This window comes from Heteronotia binoei, chromosome 18 (assembly GCF_032191835.1).
Source record: "Heteronotia binoei isolate CCM8104 ecotype False Entrance Well chromosome 18, APGP_CSIRO_Hbin_v1, whole genome shotgun sequence".
Taxonomy (NCBI): Eukaryota; Metazoa; Chordata; class Lepidosauria; order Squamata; family Gekkonidae; genus Heteronotia; species Heteronotia binoei.
Genome location: NC_083240.1, coordinates 23,476,467 through 23,492,045, shown reverse-complemented (window position 1 = coordinate 23,492,045; position 15,579 = coordinate 23,476,467). Strand labels below are relative to the sequence as shown.

Genomic DNA, 15,579 nt, shown 5'->3' with positions numbered 1-15,579 from the left:
CCTCATGAGCTCCCAGTGTGTTGTTTTCATAATGCCTTACCCTACAACAAATCTTGCTGAGTTTGTACAGTCTTAGGTGCCATCTAGTTGCTTATACTGAAAATCCAAAGCATTCATGACAGATGGTGTTCAGGCCTCTGCTTGAAGACCTGTAGCAAGGAAGAGCCTACCCACCACCCATGGTAATTAATTCCATTGTCAGCAGGACTACTTTCAGGTAAACTTGCTTGTGTTTGCAGCATTTCAAGGCACTCATGGTAATCTGACTGGAAGACAAGGCCGGGTAATAAATTACCTATTTCACTCTTCATGGCTAGTCACTGAACGCATGAATAAATTGCATTGAAAAGCATCATGTTTGGAGTAACACAAAGCAATAGGAAATCTCTGTGCTTGATCCTTTTCATGGATTTTCATGACTTGGTAGCTGCAAGATTGAGTAATGGCTGTTTGCATGTGTCAGTGGGCCACCACAGATTAAGCACAGAAATTCCATGTTGCATTATAATACACCAGACACAATGCTTTTAAAGAGATGAGCAAAGGTGGAATAGGAGCTGACGGGTTTTAGAATCTACATAAATACTGAACACTTAGAGTGTGAACTCACAATATTTTTTTTCAGCGGAGCCAATTGTGCGAGCTGAGCTCCCTAACATGCCGGAAGCATCTGTATTCATTTACTGCCAAGTAGGAGACAGACCCTAGTAAGTAATACAGTGTGTGGGAGTCAGCACACACTGTTTCTGTTTTAACAACCTTGTTAAGCTGCATTGTTTTTATGAATTGAAATGTATTGGTTTTAATGTTTAAATGTGAAGTATTTAATTGTTTATATTTAAATTGTTAAATTGTTATTGTTGGAAGCCGCCCTGAGCCACTCCTGGGAAGGGTGGGATACAAATCCCGAATAAATAAATAAAAAAAAAATTAAACTAAGGAGGAAGCAGGAGCCAAGGGTGTTGTGCCAGTTTGAACTGTACTTGGTTAATGGAAACACTGCTAAGCTCTGTTCCATTCCTTCAAGAAAAAAAAAAAGCTTCAGGAAGCAATGTGATCATATGGCCTCACTAAACATTAACTCCTATGAAACTTGTGTGAACGGTGCAGGAAGTGCAGCCTTCAAATAATTCCTCTAAACTAAAGACATTGGCCTTTGAGGGTATCTCAGAGACCAGATTTACTGAAGTACAGCTGCTTTCTGCGACCTACAAATGACTGTACTGTAAAACTGCTTTTCTGATGCTTAGACTCCGTGTATCACAGGACTTTGGTCTCAGTTGTGATCTCCCTCTGCTGGATGGCTGTTTTTATCAGCTGGACTTTTATCTTTCTGCTTGAGGGTCCACCCCCTTTGAAGCATTTGCTTTATCTGGCTGATCCTAGCATGAATCCCCACAACCTAAACAAAAAGCATGCAGGCTCCTCATTTAGACAGCTAAGAGCTATTTCACAGGTGTCAGACTTCAGGTATGCTTCAGCATCATAGGTGTACAGCTAAGCTGCTGACTGTGACAGCACTCTTCCTTGTTGGGGAGCTGTGATTGGCTGCCACTTCTTGGGTGGGTACTAGCAGCCTGGCCTTTTTGCATAATAGATTAAATTCTCCTCCCTGGGTTGGAATGCTTATTCATGCATTTGCTTAATTTGTCTTCATTTTGTGTATCTACTGCATTTTATCCATTGTCTCCTACAATCTATGCTACCCTTTTTTCAGAAAGCAGGATATCCTTTCTAGCACATCACCCTCACAACAGCCCTGGATCCAGGCATATTTTCTGTGCCATTCCCTCTTGAAAGGAGTATTAGACAGGGTTTCTGCTTTCTCCTCTTATTTTTTATTTATGTCTGAAACCTCGGCCTGTGCCATTAGACTGAATAATAATATTTGTGGCTTTGCAAATTAAACAAAATTATGTTTAGGATACACTGAGCTCTACAGCAAAAGATTGAGTAAAGTGTCTAATTGCTGGCATTGTAATTCACATGACATGTCCTTAAGACATATAATTTGGGCATGTCCAGTCATTCAGTTTTTCTGGGAAGAACTTACCGCTTATATCAGTTTTGTATTAGAATGTTTACTGATTTTTGAGGATGTTTGTATACTTTTAAACTATCTGCCTGTGTCTTGGAGGCTAGCCCGATGGTCAACAAAAATAGACCTTTTGTGCCCTTACAACAGCTAAAGATTTGTATTACAACATTAGAAAAATCAAAAGCCCACTTCTGGTAAATCAATGGATTGAGGACCTTAGAACGTTATTAATTTTTGAATGCATGGCATATAGATGACAATTGTACATAGACTTATTTTTAGATATTTGCAAACTGTTTATAGAAACCTATTTGTAAATCCACCACTATTGTTATAGTTTTATCTTTATGCATTTAAAAAATCTTATTTAGTTGTTGGATTTTAAGGTTTTTTCCCCCCTTCTTTTTTCTGTTTGAAAGAAATTTAAAAATTGTGAAGGTCAGGCTGAGTGCATGTGACTGGCTGGTGCATAAGGCAGTATCCTTCATAGCATATCACTGTTTTAATTTTAAAACCTTTTGACTTAACTGCTGACAGACATATCCTTTGTACATTTATCCCTTTATAAGCCCACTGAGACTGAACTGATAAAAATTTCTCTACAGCTGGAAAGATTCTAACAATGAGTTCAGAAAGAAGCTTAAGCTCACTGGAGTACCTACATTACTTAAATATGGAACTGTAAGTATTTTTCAATATATAGCTAGTGAATGCTGGCTTGAGATAGGAAATTACCGTATTTTTCGCACCATAAGGCGCTCTGGAGGATAGGACGCACCTTCCTCCTGGGGGGCGATCTGCTGCCTCTTCCTCCGATCCGGCGCTTCCCCCGCGCCTGCTTGCCTGGCTCCATCTTCTTCAGGCAAGCACTGGGATCGCTCCACGTGGCCCCAGCGCTTTGCAAGCGCCGGCTGCGGAGGGGGCAGCGTGCTTCCTACTTGCCTGTGTCCCTGCCTTCAGCTGTGATGTTTAAAGCAAGCGCTGGGATCGCTCCCTCTCCCCTCCGATCCCAGCGCTTGCTTTAAACATCACAGCTGAAGGCAGGCACACAGAGAAGCATGCTGCCCTCTCCACAGCTGGCGCTCGCAAAGCGCTGCATTTGCGGAGGGGGCGGGTGCTTCCTACTTGCCTGTGTGCCTGCCTTCAGCTGTGATGTTTAAAGCAAGCGCTGGGATCGGAGGGGGGAGGGAGCGATCCCAGCGCTTGCTTTAAACATCACAGCTGAAGGCAGGGACACAGGCAAGTAGGAAGCACGCTGCCCCCTCCGCAGCCAGCGCTTGCAAAGTGCTGGGGCCACGTGGAGCGATCCCAGCACTTGCCTGAAGAAGATGGAGCCAGGCAGGCAGGCGCGGGGAAGCGCCGGATCGGAGGAAGAGGCAGCAGATCGCCCCCCGGAAGGTACGTACTTTCGGACTACAAGACACACACACTTTTCCCCACACTTTTTTTGGGGGGGGGGAAGTGCGTCTTATAGTCCGAAAAATACGGTATTTGGTCAAGGGGGTTTCTCTTTAGATTTGTTGCTCTTTCTGCAAAATTCTGCTGTGAATCTGCAACGTTGTTAACATTTTACTTGGAAGCATGTTGGACCAAATTAAGACTACTGTCCTTTGCATACTTGGGAGCCAATCCCAATGAACCAAATGCATCTTATTTCTGAGTGAAATGCATATAGCAGGGATGTTGAACTCATTCGTTATGAGGACCAGATCTGACATAAATGAGACATTGTCGGGTCAGGCCATGTGTGTCATAAAATGTAATGCCAGGTAGCAGAGATAAACTTTACAAAGGACACAAACAAACATGAAAAGTTTTAAAAGCTTAAAATAAGACATACTTAAAACATTAGCACTCATTGATCTTAAAAGTGCTTTCTTTGTATCTCTCCTATGCAGTCCAGGGAACTGGTCAAAGGAAGTTCTGGTTTTCCTTCCTTTCTTGGGGGACCAGAAGGGGGAGGAGCCTAAGCCAAGAGAAGGAAGAGAGGCTTGGTTTAATAGCTCTGCTGTGTGATTGAGAGAATCTGGCAAAGCAAGCTATCCCCCCCTTCCTCCCCAAGGGAGGAACCTCAGCCAGTGGAGAAGATAGAGGCTGTGCGACTTAGCAAGCCTGGCAAAGCAAGCTGTGATGCAGATGACAGCCAGTTGCTTGGGGGCCTGATTCAGCCCCCGGGCCACATGTTTGATATCCCTTGCATATAGGCTCCTGCTGCAAGTCTCTTGCTTTCTAGTACATATAGTTAGTGGGAAATTAACTGATTTATTGTGTTATCTTTGGAAAGTTTATATTAAATGAAACAAAACCCATGGTATACGGACTTGGCTTGTGCTTTTTTGTACCCAGTGAACTTTAAACTAACAGGGAAACAGTTCATAGATTTAACCTCTGGGATGCTTCTTTGTCCTAGGAAATATGAAGAGCAAACTCATGAAGCACAGAAATCAAGCTGCAAAACTTTTTAAATGAGAACTGTTATGTAGGTGATATTACCTATCTTAATTCTTGTTTCAGCCTCAGAAGCTGGTGGAAGAAGAATGCTTTAAATCAGATCTTGTCCGTATGCTGTTCACAGAAGACTGAATTCATTTTGCATTCTTCATTATGCTGCTACCATCTGTTAAGCTGCTCAAAGCACCTTGAAGGGACCATGCTCACATCTTGCATCTGCAAACTCGGGCACACATCTTATCTGTATTTAAGTAAAGCAGTGCTCAGATGCAGGGGGAACTACTACGGGGTGGGCTTCTTGTGATCTGGAAATTGGTTAATTTAAATAAATGCTTAGCAACAGATTCAGCTCATTAAAATATCTCAATAATAAACTGCACATGTATTACATGCCAGAGAAAACAATACTGTCCGGTTAACACGCTCCTTCTTATATGAAACTACTATCTATTGCAAAGTTAACCCCAAACCCTTATAAGAAAGAACAATTTTTTGTCAGGTTGCAGCTAACTTATGGTGACAGCCTGCCTTTGTGGAATGACCCCTGATGGTGATCTCCCATACAAATACTGACCAGAGGCAATGGAACAGAATCTTTACCCATATCAATTTGGAATGTTACATCTTGCTGCCTTCTCCATCTAAGCGTGTGGCCACCTCTCCTTCTCACTAATTAGAAACCATGGTGCCTTGAATACCACTACAAGCCCTACTTAAAATATTGAATCAGATCAAAATCACTTGATAAGCACAAAAGTAAAGGAAATGTTAAATCATAATTATTTTAGTCACCACCCGGATAAGGAAGCCCTGCACCCAAGTGAGAAACTGCTCCTTTCTAGGACTGTACCCAATTGAATGTCTGTGCCTTCTGCAACATCAGCTATGTATATATGGTACTTTATAAACATCCAAGCTGATGGTCTTGAGCTTACAAGAGAAGAGATGTAAGTGCAGATAGAAAAGTTACACATAAGAGCAGGGCTGAAGCCAAAGGGGGACATAAGATACGTTTAATCTGTCACTTTGATTTGTTTAAAAGACAAACGCAAGGAGGAAGGCTTTTTAAATTTATTTAAATAAGCCATGTCATGACAAAAGCAACCAAGGGTAAATTGTTTACCTTTTGCTATTTGGGTGTTCACCCACACTAGTACGTTTAATTCCCTTTCAAATTTACATTGCATCAAGCAAAGGCTCCTGCCCTAAAAGAAGCTGCCAGAACTGTATGAGGAAACAGCATTACTGATTATGCAAGTTCAAACTCTTAAGTCTGTAGGGGGAAGGAATGGGAAAGAGAATGAATGAGGTTTCTTCTTGTCTACCATGTGATCATTTTTCCACGTGAGAGTTTGACAGACCAGTATGCAGGTGTTTCTGAGGCCAGTATGTTCAATCAGGCTGAATCTCAGGACTGCTTTGAGTGCAGTACCAGTGTTTGTTACTGGAAGATGAACCGAAAGTGGACCTCTTATTTTCCTATGGATTTACTAATGCAAAGCCCAAAAGTTTTTCTAGCTTTGATCTACCATGACCCAAAAATAAGCATTTGAAAAAACCACAAAGGTTGTCTCCAATTCAGACAAACATATTCCCCCCACCCACTTCTACTATACCCTTTTAAATTCCAAAGGGCTCAGCACCTTATCCTACTGCACTTTATACACACGGGCAGAAGCCAGCAGTCCAGTCTCCTAAGCTGATGAGCTCCTGCAGCTGCCTTTCCCTGATGGAGTGGCAAGAGGAAGAGGAACTGCTTATCCATGCCATGGAAATTCATCCAGCCCATTTCTGTATCCAAGTCAAGGGGCTCATTTGATGGAGGCACTATTCTGTTGCTGCTGTTGGTCTGCCAGGGCCTGCTGAAGGCGCATCCGCTTGCGGGAGTAGTGCTGCCAGTGGAGAATCTGCTGCTCATCAATGAACTTGGCACACTGAGCATTCACCAGTTCTTTCCGGAAGTGTTCATACTGAAGCAACTCCAACATGTGTAAGCACTGAGGGTACCTGAGTGAAAAAAGCAGTTAGCAAATGAGTTTTAGTGGCAATCTTTTAGCATGCCTCTTACCACCCTGCAAAACTGTTACCAAAATAATTCCATGGTGCGAAGAACTGACAAATCAAAACTTCCAACTTAAATTCACATATTCACTGAATGTGTAAAGAATGTGCTACAACAATCAATTGGTATGCAAATAAATAGGCTTTTTACACAACCCAGGAGCCTACTAGTCAAGGAGCCAACATGCCATTTTTTAATGTGACATTTCTTATCTGCTTGCAATAGCAATTGTGAAATGGGGTTGTGTCTATCTGCAAAGGCTCAAAGGCGGATTACTTCTCTAAAATACCCAGAAATTTACTTATTGGGCAGAACAATGTTTCTCCCTAACATGAGACATCCACACTACTTGGTTAACAGAAAGTAAACATTCAATGCATTCACTGTATAAAAGACAACAGCAATGAAGAAAAATAATTAGTTGTTATACTTTTCTCTACTTTAAGGAGTCTCGGGAGTGGCTTACAATCACCTTCCCTTCCTCTCCCCTGTTAACAGACATTTTGTTAGGTAAGTGGGGCTGAGAGAGTTCTGAGAACTGTGATTGTCCCAAGGTCACCCAGTAGGCTGCATGTGGATAACCACTGCACCATGCTGGCTCTCATGATGTTATGTAATGTCTATCCTTGTCACCTATTTTGCTCCGATTCAGCCTTTTATATAGAAAGGCAAGCTTTAATGTGTTTGATAGAAGGTATTTAGATTTAAGAGATCTGAAAGACTGCGTATGGGACTTCAGTATTTCTATTTGCATTACATTCAGATACCAATTTAAGCATTTCTTTTCAAAACCACTGAACATTTTAAAAACCCTTTAACTGATTTTCCATTTTTAAAATTATTGTTCCCATCCTGCATCTAGGCCAGAACCCACAGATGGTATTCGTCTTGTGCTTAAATATGCTAGTCATGTAAATACATCTCCCTTTGTTAGTTTGCCAAAAGTGGCTTGGGGATTCTCTAACACTCAAATGCAAATATGTCATAACACAAAGCACCTATAAAAACTGTTTTTCAGATTCTCACAGGTGTTAAAGGGGGAAGAGGGGCACACAGAGGCACATTTCTGTGCCACTTGGCTGGCAGGCAGAACAGAAAATTGCAGGCTAAAGTCTTAAGCCCAAAAGCTGATAGACCCTGGAGAGCCACTGCCAGTCAAAGGAAACCATACTGAACTATACAGACCTAAGGCCTGATTATGTATCAGGCAGCTTCAGGTGTTCACAAGTTCAGGCAATCCCTGACATGAAAAAACACAGACAATCCTGCACACTATCACATTTGATTGAGCAGAGCTAAGAATCTCTAACATGGTAACCCAATTAATCACAATTTAAGGAGCATTGCCCTGAATGTAGAGATCAAGTATGAGCCATTTAATATTGTGCAAGACATACATATCACTCTTACTTTAGGTATTTGGCATATTCTGGTTCCTTCCAGTACAGTAGGTATTTTAGATAGTTTACAAATGCTTTGTCTTTGAAGTATCCCCTCTGGGCAAGAACTGTAAGACAAAATTCAAATTATTTTAGAATGAGTTTAGCCTATAGTTAGGTAACAAGACTCCCTGTTAAGAACTCATTGGCACTCAATGGACAATATTCAGAACAAACAAAAGGAAGTACTTTTACTCATTAAACAAATTGTGCAGTTCAATGTTAGTGGGTGTAGTGACTGCCAGGAGTATATTTAATTTTAAAGGGGGATTACACAGATTGATGGTGGAGAGGGACACTAGTGGCAACTAGTCATAGTGACTAAAGGGAACACTCAACATTGAAAGACAATAAGCCTCTGAATGCCAGTACTAGGAGGCACTATCAGGAAAGGCCTTGCCGTCTATGCTGTTTTTTGTCGTTAAAAAGTAACTTTGGTCAGCTCATATTAAATGTTTAATTAATTTAAACAGATACATTCCTTTTATGCAATTCATTTTATTCAGCTTGGAAAGCAGAAACTCAAACTGCTTTACCAGCCTCTCAGAAGGACCCTCTCTTCACCACAATGCCATCTCGGGAGCAACCTCAGATTACTTTGTGACATTCCCCACCATCACACAAACCTGCTGCAATATGATTTGATCTGTAATGGTTTTCACACTTTATTGTGTTTACACCATAAGCTTCTGGGTGAGATCAAAAGGTAGGGTTACAACTCCAGTAAATCAATCAAGAATAAAATTCAAAACAATCACTTCCCCTTGTCACAAGTTAAATATCCTTCACCTACATGTATGTAAGTGCTGTCAAGTCAAAGCTGACATATGGTGAGCCCTGCAAGCGGCTTTCAAGACAAGTGAGAAGCAACAGGGGGGTTGCCATTACCTTCCTCTTCAGAGTGTTCCTTGGTGGTCTCCCTTCCAAGTACCAATCCTGCTTAGCTAATGAGACTGGGCTACACACCATCACCTTCCCTCCTATCCTTCACCCATATTTGAGCCTCTTTAGAAGGCCACATTAGCATCCTCTTAGTGACTGGCTAGACCTTCTTTCTTTTGTAAAACATTTTTTGCATTTGGGTTATTGTTATGACCCTTGGCCACTAATGGCAACCAGGTGCTCAGTGTGTCAACAAAACCAAATTATTCAAATGCAGCTGCATTTGTTTCAAGTACTTACAGTTTAGGTAATTGGGGTTTGCAAGGCACTGCACAAATTCCAGCTCCAACTGGAACCGAACCCGGTTTCCTGCATCATCTGGTGTTAGAAAGAGAAAGGAATGTTAAAATTATGCAAGGAGGACAATTCTAGGCTCAATGACGCACTCCAGTTTTGATCAGTTTATAGTCAACTTGAAACAGAGCTATGGATGGGCTCTAGCTAAGCAGTTATAACTGCTTTGTACCCTGAAAGTTCCAGGTTCAGTCCCCACATCTCTAATCAAAGAGACTAAAGGAGTCAATGCTGGGAATGGCCTTACTCTGCCTGAAACTTCAACAGACCACTGCCAATCGAACTAGGCAACACAGAACTAGCAGGATGAATGCTGTCTAGGTACAAGGCAGTTTTATATGGGCAGATAGGCCACAGCACAATAGAAGAACACATGGCAAGTATTCACAAAGCCCAATCTTTGGTCTGTTAAAGGAGCCTAGCCTGCCTAAGATTTTGGAGAGCTATTACCTGTCAGAGTAGACAATACCAATCTAACCAATGTTCTGATTCAGGCAGAGGGTGTCTCATATGTTTACGTACACAAGCATCAATCATCCTCTCCAATCGTTCACCCAGTGTCACCGTCACAACCAAAACAGTAAAGAAAGTATTTAATATTTAGATGATATTGATGATGATATTGGATTTATATCCCGCCCTCCACTCCAAAGAGTCTCAGAGCGGCTCACAAACTCCTTTACCTTCCTCCCCCACAACAGATACCCTGTGAGGTGGGTGGGGCTGGAGAGGGCTCTCACAGCAGCTGCCCTTTCAAGGACAACCTCTGCCAGAGCTATGGCTGACCCAAGGCCATGCTAGCAGGTGCAAGTGGAGGAGTGGGGAATCAAACCCGGTTCTCCCAGATAAGAGTCCGCACACTTAACCACTACACCAAACTGGCACCTTAAGGGAGACAATTTATACATCTATCAAAGTATTTGTTCCACCAGGCCTTTGGTTGAGGCAGTGGGTGTCTCACCGTATCTGGCCTCCCTTACCCTACCAGCCCCCCTCATCCAGCTAGGCCCAATTTTCTCAATAGCCCTCCTGGTGCCACACAGTTATATTCCTATGGCCTATTTGTTACCATCTTGTAGTTTAAATTGGGTTTTAGATTTTTTAAAATTGTTTTATTGCTGTGTTGTACCCCACAGCTCGTTTACAGGGGAGGTATAGCTAAAAGTTGCATAAATAAATATTTCTATTTTTCCCTGTTCCGGAAATGCTTCAGAGCCTTTTAAAGAGGAATGTCCATCAAGTGTACTCACTTTGTATGGACCAGCAGAGATACAATGGCAAACTAACGCTCTACTTATTAGATTTCTGTTGCATTGGGGAGAGGGGCTATGGCTCAGCACCCATTTTTGCATGCAGAAGGTTGCAGGCTCAACTCATGGTGCCTCCACTTTAAATAGTCTCCCATACACCAATGCAGACAATCCCTCTGAGAGGTATTGCTAAGGCATAATAAAACTGCAATCCATTACTATCAAGTCCAGCAAAGATTTCCATGATTCAAAGCTCACTTCCCCAGTATCCAACATAGTGAACTTTGACTCACAAAAGCTTATACCCTGGACATTTTTGCTGGTCTTTTAAGGTACTACTGGACTCTTTTGTTTACCACAGACTTACAGGCCACCCACTTGTAACGGCTAAGTCAGAGGAAACGACCCTCGGCCCAGAGTCTCTCAGACTAAAGCACCCTTACCACTTCACATTGGTGATGTGAGTTAAAGCAGAAGAGAGGAGACCGATATTATAACTTTGTAATGCACTTTTAAGTCCTTACTAAGGAGAAAAGCGGGGTATAAACAACAATCCTGCGCTGCTTCCTCAGGGCCAGCCCTTCACCCACCGACGCAATGGCTTAAATCACCGTTCAGGTGAACTAGCATGTGACCCATGGAACCCCCGGCCACTATAAAATCCGCAAAAAACGAACTCGGCAATTCCTCGCAATGGGGCACTTCAGGGCCGGGGAAGATTCTCCTTCCTCACAATCCCACACCCTCGGGACCCTCTTGGACATCCCAATGCTAACACCCCCCGCTCCCCCATCACCTCCCTCGGCTCTTCCAAACACTCACCCGTCTCCATGACACCACCGTTCGCTTCTCCGGAAGGGAAGAAAATGGAGGCGGCGGTTGCGCACTCCGAGCCGAACGCGGTGCATTTTGGGAAGCCTCTTGTTCCGCCTGCTAGGATTGGAAGCGGCGGTGTGGCTGTTGCCGAGGCAACGAGGATGCTTAGGGCCATACTGGAGGCCCCCAAACGTCTGTTTGCATTCTAGCGCCCCCCTTTCAACGGCGGTCCATCACATTGTGGGATTTGGTTGGAGTCCATCAGCTTAGCACCTTTAAGACCAACAAAGTTTGATTCAGAATGTAAGCTTTCGTGTGCATGCACACCTCGTCATTTGCTTGAATGTCAGTGTAACGCTGTGGTGTTCAAATCCTTTGGACTAGTGCCTGTGGAATGCCTCATCCTTTGATATATAAAGCTCTGAGACCAGCATACCTGAAGGACTTCCTGCTACCTTATGAACCTACCCAGCCACTACAGTCCTCTTTGGAGGCCCTGCTTTGGGTACCCTTACTTCAGAGATTAGATTAGTAGGGGGAGATGCTTATGAATTTCCTGCATTATGCAGGGGGTTGGACTAGATGACGCTGCAGAGGTCTCTTCCAATTCTATGATTCTAACCTGACAGAGGGCCTTCTTGGCAGTGGTGCCAAAACGCTGGAACTCTTTACCCAGGGAGACTTATCTGTTCCCATCTGTTGCCATCTTCCACCAGCTGGTGAATAAGTTTTCCTTTTGTTAGGCGTTCTCTCAGTGAACCCTTCTTCCCACTGTGTTTTAATTGTTTTATGTTTTTGTATATATTTTAGCTTTGGTTTTGATTTAAGTATGCTATTTTGATGGCTTTTAACGTGCAATTTTATTAGGTAATTTTTAGCCATTTCAATGGCTCTTACAAGGGCCAAAGGATGGAATATAAATTTTGTAAAATAAATCAGTACTCTCTTTTAAGTGTCAGGCCAAACAATTTATTTTCAACTAGACTTTAACTAATGGGTTTGAAAACAATCTTTTAAAATTGTTTTCATGCTCTGCTCTAGCCAGTTTTGTGTATTTGCCAGTTTGTTTTTGGTGGCTTGTTTGAATCACTTAGTGGTTTTATTGCATTGTTTTAGCTGTAAGCTGTTTCGAGCAGGTATCTGGAAAGGTAGCATAAAATTTGCTTAATAAATAAAAAAAATATAGCCATAGAATTGCCAACTCCAGGTTGGGAAATTCTTGTAGATTTGAGGGTAGAGGCTGGAAAAAGCAGGGTTTGGGGATGGGAGGGACCCCAGCAGGTATAATGCCATAGAGTCCACCCTCCAAAGCAGCCATTTTCTCCAAGGGGAACTGATCTACACTGGAGGTAAGTTGTAATTCTGGAGGATCTCCAGGTCCTAATGGAGGTTGGCAAACCTAACCATGGGCCCTGCTCCACACATCTTGTAGGACACAGGGCTGAAGCTCTTGGGGATTACTTCTAAGTAGACACTGTAAGGTGAGCTATTTTCTCTGGCAGAGATCATTAAATAGTATGAGAGGTATCTGAAGAAGAATTTCTTCTTTGTATAGGAACTGAGGACAGAATCGAACTCACAGATTTATTATAAAGCACAGAAACTGCTACTGCAAACCTGCCTCCCTACCTGACCATGGATTGCTTCAGAAACCCAGCCTACATACACTTTCAACCGCCTTTCTGTTCACTTGTGCACCAATAGTGTGAGGGGCTGAAAGGCTCTTTGGCTGTCATGTGTGAATTAGGCCTCTGCCTTATGCTTTGGACCGTCTGTATTTGAACTGCTCAAAGGGCACATAAATGCCAGTTCTTAAAATCAATCAATCCAGGTTAATGTTTTATGATCAGCATCTCCTCCCTTTACAATCATTGGCTTTCATTTCTGAAGTTTCAGCTGGCATTTGCCATGGGGTTCTGAAAGTTTGCTTGGGAATGGTGGAGGGGTGGGAGGAACAGCATCGAGAAACACAAACAAACCTGCTCAATCTCGTATTTTATTTGCTTGGTGACTAAAAAAGATAGGGGGGGGTGGTCCCTTGGTTCCTTTGGCAAAGGTTGTCTGATGAATCTCCTATGATTCCTGCTCCCTTCTGGATGACCCAGTCAGAAGCCTTTCACTAGCTCCCGCATTTTAAATCGCTCATCAGAGCTCCAGGCATTTTTGCAAAGTGATGGCAACCCAGTTTTTAAAGGAAATTGAGAATGCAGATGATAAGAACCCATCAGAAATGAGGACCCTGGTGATTAAATGGCTAGAGAAGCTTTTCCCAGAAGTTCAGTCAGTCAGAACAGAGACCCTGCAACAGTGGATGGAAGAAAAGCCAGAGGAGCTTCTGATTCTTGTAAGTGCATCCCTTCCACGATTTCTTAGCCCAAAGCAGGGGCCAATGGTAGATCTCCAGTTCTTTTACCCCGAATCACAGCTCAGGATCCCTGCCAGTGTTCCCTTTAAGCTGAGTTAGCGTGAGCTAGCTCACAGATTTTTAGCCTCCAGCTCACACATTTTTGTCTTAGCTCAGGAAAAATGGCCCCAGAGTACAATAGTTTATGCCGTAGCTCACAACTGTAATGCCAGTAGCTCACAGCTTTAATACCAGTAGCTCACAAAGTAGAATTGTTGCTCACAAGACTCTGCAGCTTAGAGGGAACATTGATCCCTGCCCTCTTAGCCTCTGATGAAGGATCTCCTCCATCTGCTTTTTGTGATATTAGCTTCCTGGGCAGTCAGCTCTTTTCTTCTAATTTAAAATCCAGACGTGTGTTTGTTCTTCTTAAAGATATATTGGAGAAATGTTAGAATTCCATAACAGCTGATTGGCAGCTCACAATACACCTTGGTGTTTGTATGCTGAATGCTAGAGGCAAGGTGCAGCCTACTCTGCACTCTATGGTTTACGCCTAGAGGCTCTGGAGGAGGATTTGTACACTGAAGAACAGCAACTCTCACAACTCACAGATAACATGTTAACCTCCCCCAGACTGCAAGGATACTGGTTTATCAGGGAAAGGTGCCAGAAGATAGGATTTCTTCCTGATTAGTAGAGGCTTGCTGACTGGGAATTCAGCTTTCTCCTTTGCCCAGTCAAGTGGCTTCTCTAGGATTATCCAACTTTCCTCTCTCCCCCATTAGTTACTACAATGAGCTGGAAATTAGGTTGCATGAGAGAAGCTGATAACTCCTGGGCCATGTGCGCCCAAAAGGTCAAACCTTCAGCACAGTTAAAGCCAATTTTTTCCTCCTGAAACCATCTCAGCGTTTGGGAAATGTCCAGCATATGCCAAGCATCAGCTGTTTTAGCCCATGTGGTGCTGCAGTCTAGGGTTGCCAAGCATCAAGTGGTGGCTGGAGGTCTCCCGCTAGTACAACTGATCTCCAGGCAACAGAGGTTAGTTTACGTGGAGCAAATGGCCACTTTGGAAGGTGGACCATATGGCATTATATAAATTCATATGAAGTCTCTCCCCTCCCCAAACCCCACCTCCTCAGGCTCCACCCCTATAATCTCCAGGTATGTCTGAACCCAGAGCTGGCAACCCTAGAAGTGTCTATCCGGACCCACAATTGGAGTGTAGGCAGTGTGAAAGCACACTACAGGAATAGGGTTGCCAATCCCCAGGTGGGGGCAGGGGATCCCCCGGTTTGGAGACCCTCCCCCCGCTTCAGGGTCATCAGAAAGCGGGGGGAGGGGAGGGAAATGTCTGCTGGGAACTCTATTATTCCCTATGGAGATTTATTTCCATAGAAAATCATAGAGAACTGATCCGCGGGTATCTGGGGCTCTGGGGAGGCTGTTTTTTGGGGTAGAGGCACCAAATTTTCAGTACAGCATCTAGTGCCTCTCCCCAAAATACCCCCCAAGTTTCAAAAAGATTGGACCAGGGGGTCCAATTCTATGAGCCTCAGAAGAAGGTGCCCCTATCCTTCATTATTACCTATGGAAGGAAGGAATTGAAAAGGTGTGCTGTCCCTTTAAATGCGATGGCCAGAACTCCCTTGGAGTTCATTTATGCTTGTCACACCCTTGCTCCTGGCTCCGCCCCTAATGTCTCCTGGCTCCACCCCCAAAGTCCCCAGATATTTCTTGAATTGGACTTGGCAACCCTATACAGGAAAAAATGCCTTTCAAACCTCTTTCAACCATCTTCAAGACTACTGTCAGTCTCTATGCTCTGTTGATGAACAGTTTGTTCTTATGTCAAGAACAAATGGACTAATGGGGTACCTTGAGCCTCCTCTCTGCGCAGAAAGCAATCCTAATAACACTGTAGAACAATCATGACTTTA

The 15,579-nt window shown here is 43.3% G+C and overlaps 2 protein-coding genes across 3 annotated transcripts in view; one reads left to right on the top strand and one right to left on the bottom strand.

The window, feature by feature from the left end:
• Window positions 1–15,579, top strand: part of TXNDC17 (thioredoxin domain containing 17) — a 324,677-nt gene that overhangs the window by 1,661 nt on the left and 307,437 nt on the right. Inside the window, exons 2-4 of one of the 2 annotated variants that reach the window (XR_009556387.1) lie at window positions 626–707; window positions 2,644–2,719; window positions 4,553–4,701. Coding sequence is in view for 1 of the 2 variants with exons in the window: in XM_060258849.1 (XP_060114832.1) it covers window positions 626–707; window positions 2,644–2,719; window positions 4,553–4,621 (227 nt within the window). In the remaining variant the exon portion in view is untranslated. Of the gene's footprint in view, window positions 1–625; window positions 708–2,643; window positions 2,720–4,552; window positions 4,834–15,579 lie in introns of those variants that run through there. The other variant, XM_060258849.1, reaches the window with a different exon arrangement.
• Window positions 5,546–11,385, bottom strand: MED31 (mediator complex subunit 31). Its single transcript, XM_060258847.1, has 4 exons — window positions 11,299–11,385; window positions 9,173–9,250; window positions 7,962–8,058; window positions 5,546–6,496 (listed from the first exon to the last, which is right to left on the bottom strand). Exons 1-4 carry the CDS (start codon window positions 11,306–11,308, stop codon window positions 6,301–6,303), a joined length of 381 nt encoding a protein of 126 aa, XP_060114830.1. The 5' UTR covers window positions 11,309–11,385; the 3' UTR covers window positions 5,546–6,300.

Excerpts from the sequence above, each read along its gene's own strand:
- MED31 (XM_060258847.1), bottom strand. Across the intron at positions 8,059-9,172 it reads AAACCCCAATTACCTAAACT|TTCTTGCCCAGAGGGGATAC; the intron begins GTAAGTACTTGA and ends TTTGTCTTACAG. Across the intron at positions 6,497-7,961 it reads GAATATGCCAAATACCTAAA|GTACCCTCAGTGCTTACACA; the intron begins GTAAGAGTGATA and ends TTTTTCACTCAG.